The sequence below is a fragment of the Artemia franciscana genome, chromosome 5 (genome assembly GCF_032884065.1).
Source record: "Artemia franciscana chromosome 5, ASM3288406v1, whole genome shotgun sequence".
In the NCBI taxonomy this organism is placed as follows: Eukaryota; Metazoa; Arthropoda; class Branchiopoda; order Anostraca; family Artemiidae; genus Artemia; species Artemia franciscana.
In genome coordinates, this window is record NC_088867.1 from 58,755,312 (window position 1) to 58,761,311 (window position 6,000).

General features: G+C 34.6%; 1 protein-coding gene across 1 annotated transcript in view; it reads left to right on the plus strand.

The window, feature by feature from the left end:
* The window catches only part of LOC136027648 (dynein axonemal heavy chain 3-like), a gene marked incomplete at its 5' end in the record, with an annotated part of 137,231 nt that extends 131,231 nt beyond the window's left edge, over positions 1 to 6,000 (plus strand). The window contains 1 exon segment of the mRNA XM_065705075.1: positions 3,376 to 6,000. Within this exon segment, the coding sequence (XP_065561147.1) occupies positions 3,376 to 3,395 (20 nt within the window).

The window sequence follows — 6,000 nt, forward strand, 5'->3', positions numbered from 1 at the left end:
GTCCAATCTTAATGTATCCTTCAAAGGTACAGTAAAATACGGCAGATCTAACAACCTTGAAATTATTGTCATTATCGTTATCATTTCTTGTAATATTAAATAGAATAATTGGCCTTTCTTTCCATTGTCAAGTGTACAATCTCACATATCAATCTCTTCTTTTGGTAAATGTTTGTAATAACTCGCAAGTGTATATGTTATAATAAACGTAGTTTATCCAATATTAGCATAAATATATATATATATATATATATATATATATATATATATATATATATATATATATATATATATATATATATATATATAAAAAAAATAATTGTGTCACAGCATCTGAGAAGCCATTATTTGAAATTGAGAAAAGGGCGTAAATGATTGAAATAGTAATGACTTGTTTTGAGCCCATTCAGTGGCATCAATTCATTATAATTTAGATGTATGGGGGGGGGGGTAAATATATTTTTCAGAATAAAAGGGGACAAAATTTGTCGTCTTTTTTTCAATTTCCAATTGAAAAATTCAAATACCAAGAAAAATACATTTTTCAATGAAACTATCCCCCCTGAAAGGTATTTTCAAATTCTAAAAGAGGGAATCTAGGGGTTGCAAAAGCCTCCCTAGCTAATGCATATTTTGTAACTAAATTAAATTATGCCTTCAATCTAGATGGAAAGAAGCTAAAAGTCAGCGACGAAGTTTATATTAAGTAAGCTAAACAAAAAAGTGAATTTAGTGAGCATTGGATTTGCGGTAAGAAGAAACTAAACGAACAAGGATAAATATTCCCATAACATCCTAAATAGCATCCTAGATAATATTCAGAAACGGTAACCAATGTTAAACAATGTTTAAAAAAATGTTAAAACGGTTTTTACTAAACCAAAAAAGTGAATTTAGTGAGCACTGAGTTTGCGGCCAAAAGAAACTAAACGAAGATGTATAAATATTCACATAACATCCTAGATAATATTCAGAAAAGGTAACCATTCCTCCTCCTCATGATAGCACTTAGAATTGAAGGAGGAAAAAATCTACCTTTTCTGGATGTTTCGCTGAAAAAAAAGAAAGGCGATTACTTTTCTCAATGTTCAGAAAACAAACTCATAATGAAATGCATCCGAAGTACCATTCAAAAAAGGAGTAGTTTCATTGCTTGATAGGGAAAATTTGGAGAAAATGTTCTCCAAAGTCATTGCCTTAACGAGAAAAATTTGGGGAGAATTTTCGCCAAATTACCTTGTTTCTAAACTATTGCACGTAAGGGTATAGCCCTATAGCCCTTCGTGAGGCTTAATTGTATAGCCCTTTGGCTATACAATTAAGTTCACAGATAAAATGACAAAGAAGCGACAAAGTAAATATGGAAAGAAATAAACAGCCACAACTTTTAGATTCTAATATTTGGTAAAAAATGCCACGGTAAAAAGGTCATTATAGTAAAAGGCCACATCTGTTTTTATCATAAACTGGTGTATAACTATAATACAGAATCTTGATGCAAATCGGTTAGACCTGTGGACAAAGCTCTGTCTAAAACCTGGGTGTATAGAACCGAGTGTACAGCCTTCTTTGCTTTTATGATAAATCTTACACTGGCCGAATTCACCAGCAGTTCGTAGAACGATTTATTGAGAATCAAAAATATTTCCATTAAAAAAATTTCCAAATTTGAAAAGCCTATTGAAACTTTTATTTATGCTTTGAAAGTTTGAGGAATGTCAAAATTTTTATAATTACTTTGGCAGTTTTGTGTCGTTTAAGGAATTGATAGCTATTTCTAATGATAGCAATGGTTTCCCAATGAAAGGTTTTGCGAAATTGGTTGTGGAAGCCGTTGAAAAAAGAAGTAAAATTTTTTTCAGATTTGGCAATTAAAAAAGATACCAGCAGATCTGTTCAAAGGGGTGAGGTGGAAACCAGGGCAGTCGTCCTGGGTGCCGTTGCTCGGAATGAGGGGCATCACTACTGGGGGTGGGGGCTGCCCACTTTGGTCAAATTTTTCACCTTCAGGTTTTATTCTTATATTTGAGTTGAGAGAGGGTGCTGTAATTAATTTTCCCCCAGGCACTGCCAACCCTAGGAACGCTTCCGGATACCAGCGGTCTAAACATTGATGCAGTAATAGTAGCTCATTGACTGTAGACTACATTTGTTACTTTGTGTTTTTGTGGGAGTAAATGTAAGTTTCGAGATTGTTAATGCTTTCTTATGTTTCTGGAATGAAATAGGGCGTTCTCTCTTATTCGTTTGCTCTCTGGATCTAAAATTTTTCGTCCCATCCTTCAAAATTCCCCTCAACTGAAAAAAAAAGAAAAAAAAATTGTGCCTTGGCCATTCGACTTGTTAAATCTTCACTACATCTTACTAATAAAACTACATTATCTCTAGATTCGGTATATTGTCACGCTTGCGAGCATTAATGCACATTGGTAGCCCATAATGAAAAACATAGCCAAAGGAGGTTGCCCACCCAAAAAACCTGCCAAAACAAGCTAAAGGAAGTTTTCTACCCAAAAAACCTACCAAAGCAAGTTAAAGAAGGTTGTCCACCCAAAAACCTACCAAAACAAGCTAAAGGAAGTTGTCCACCCAAAAAACCTACCAAAACAAGCCGAAGGAGGTTGTCCATCCAAAAAAAACTACCAAACAAGCCAAAGGAGGTTGTTCACCCAAAAAAACCTACCAAAACAAGCCGAAACTAGATAAACAAGTCATTAAACAGAATCCAGTGCAATACTGTGTGTTTAAATAGGCTGCAATTTCCACGAGTAGTTCTCTCCTTGAGTTCACAGTGCAAGCAAGTTTGCAGTCTCGGATGAGTGATCACAAACTTGCGTTAGGTCGATCCTGCCATACAATCGGGATTCCTCTTTCGGATATAGGAACGAAGATGGAATTCGAGGATAGAAGAAGACAATGGAGATAGTAACATGGGACGGAGCCTTTGTTTCATTTAGTCTTCACACTTTTAACACTTAAATGCCATATTTAAGAGCCGGTTTTCCAAATTAACGAAACCTGGGTAAATTAGGAAAGTGAAACTAATATTACTATTGGTATCATTTAAGCGAAATATATGGAAAAGAAGAAACTCCGCGTCTAACTTGTTTTATTTCCTTTATTTCAATCATGCTTAATTATGAAATTGTTAAATAAAAAATATACTCATCTATTTATTTATATATATTAAATTATACATTAAATTATACAGCCTGTGTTCAAGAACGAGCCTCCTTCCTTTATTTTCGAGATAAGAAATAAAAAATAATGACAGCAGAAGTAGCTGCAGCCTATTGAAGAGCGATAACAATTAGATATAAAAAGACCTGCAACATGTCTAATTTCCTACAGCTAATAGGGTTTTTTTTAATTTAGGTGTGAAGTTTTCCATTTAGTTGACCAACTCAACCCAGAATTCACCTAGTGACCTCAACTTCTGGAAATAGAACCACTTTGAATACCTGCACGGTACTAACAACTTAGATACTTTTTTTTAGCTTTTAAACATGGTAACTAATTCTGTCGTTTATATTTTAAATTATGATATTAAAAGAGTTTCCAAAACACACATCAGGTCACCCGTTTTTTTTTCAGTCATACAAGCACTGAAAAAAGATATACTGAGGAAATATCACACAGAGTATCATAAAAAGACCTGAAATTCGAAGGCACGAAGACCTTCTTCCTGAACCCAGCAATTGCCTATATTAGTATTTTATAAGGTATATTTTCATTATAGACTGAATTCTAATTAATTATTAAATTAGCTTTTTCCAATGGTTCCATGAGCTGAGTGGGGGAGGATTGTAGAAATTTTTGATGGTTTTTTCTTTCTTTTTTTATTATGGTGATGCCAATAGTTGCTCGGGGAAGAAAAATGTGCGCATTGATTTGCTTTATCAATATTAGTTGCGTAGTTGGTTCTTGCGAAAATCCAGCATCGACGACATTTATTTTATTGGCGCGTTTCTAGGAAAACTTAGTTTTACAAGTTCATGGATAAGCCAGGAGATTCAGTTGAAGACTTCGCGTTTTATCTATACCCTCCCCTGCTAATGACAGAATCTACAATCAATCAGTCATTCTTATTATTGATAACTAACAAGCACACTGATTACTTTTATGTCCTTGTTTGGGGCAGGGCTAAAGGACGTGGAACGCCCTTCTTTATTTGAAGGAGCTCCCTAATTTTCTGTAGTTTTAAGTATCAGACGAGTGGAATCGAAATGCAAGAAATGGTAAGGTTTTGACCGAATTCGTTCAGAAATTGTTAAAAAGGAGAAGGTTTTTGATTAATAAAAGCACTAATGACATTAGTGTCGTACTTTCAAAATTCTTTCAATTAATTTCTTGTTACTGCGTCTAATATACAGATTCCTGCAAAAGGTAAGATTTGTATAAATTCCACTACTACGAAAATTGAATATTTCTTTTGGTATTGTGTATTATCTATGTATTTCTTCAATGCGCAGTTCACAAATACATATAGTAGATTTACTAGATTATATTCTTTGTAAAACTTGGACAGACCTGAGACCCGTTAAAGACTTATGCCTCGAAGACATACTTTTTTTTACTATTTATTTTTCTTCACATACAAAATCAAAACACATCTTCTACAAAATGCCGCCGCGCTAAGAAAATAAATACCGCGAATGTTTGTCTGAAATACCTCCCACTTTTTTATTTTCTAATGTTAGCCTAATCCAGGTCGTTTCTTTTGAAATTCTTTATTCGTCAGGTCTAGTCAATTCAATTTCAAAAGTGCAAAGTTTTTTAATTTGTACAAAGCACAGTACAAAACTTTGAGCTGGAGGAACCACTTCCTATAAGTATTACCACTCATTTTTCTTGGCTTCTAGGTTTAACCAGCACTAGTCATAACAACGGGCGCGTATGCAGGATGTTTTGTTTGGAGGTGGGGACATGTCGGGGAGGAGGGATACAACTTCCGAAATAGCTTATAAAAGTGGTTGCCTGCTTTTATTATATAAACTTGAATTTTCCAGAGCTTAGAAAAACAAGTCAATTTTAGAGCATTCTAATATCTTTGTGACGGATGGTACCCCGCAATCGGTCCGAGAAGTTCGAAGGAAATTATTTGCTGTGAGGTTGAAATTACTCAACAGTGGAATTAATCGTGGGGATGTTTGGGTGGCGAAATCAATGCCGCCACTTTTGTGTATACGCCAGTGTCCAAACACTGAGCCTCTAAAAGTGACTGTTGACAAAGTAAATAAGGGTTTTATGGATTCAGTTTTGGCGCATATCCCTCATAGAGTTGATATTCATAGGGGTGGATTTGGAAGTTCTATGGAAAAGTGAAATTTTTTCCTTTTTTTTCAGTTATTTTCTGTATTTGATTTGTTTGAAGGTTGGGTTGGACGCGCGAAGGGATAATTTGAATGAAATGAAGGGTAGTAACAAAATTACAAGTGAAGAAAGTTTTTTGTGTGCTTGTTTCTTTTTTGTTCATTTAGTTGCAGTTAGAGAGAGTGTTGGCTTGGTTGTTGCATTTTGGTACTTACAGTGTCTATGGATTCCCTTTCTTTCCCTTTCTTTGTGTTTTTTTTTCTTTCGTATTCCATGTTGAATTATTTGTGAGTTTTAGTGCTTCTATTTTTCAGTGGGAGAGGCATGGGGGGGTACTCCTTGGCGTGAGGTCAATGCACCATAATGGTTAATCAAGCTCATGGGATCCCTGCATCTAGACTGGAAGAATTTGAAAGAAAATCAGCCCTCTTTAGTAATGTATTCCAAACGTCCCTAGCCCATGATAATAATGAAATTTTAAACTCTATTTTAGTCCCCCCAAATAAATATTTGTTTTCTCATGAAATAGCTCATAAAAACCAAAATATGAGGAGAATATCTTTTTGGAACTGTCGTGGTTGGAGGAGTGGGCAAGGTGCGACTGAAATTTTTTTATTTGAATCGGACACGGATATTCTTGGGGTTTGTGAAACATTTTTAGATGAAAACTCGGCAAATAAAATTAAT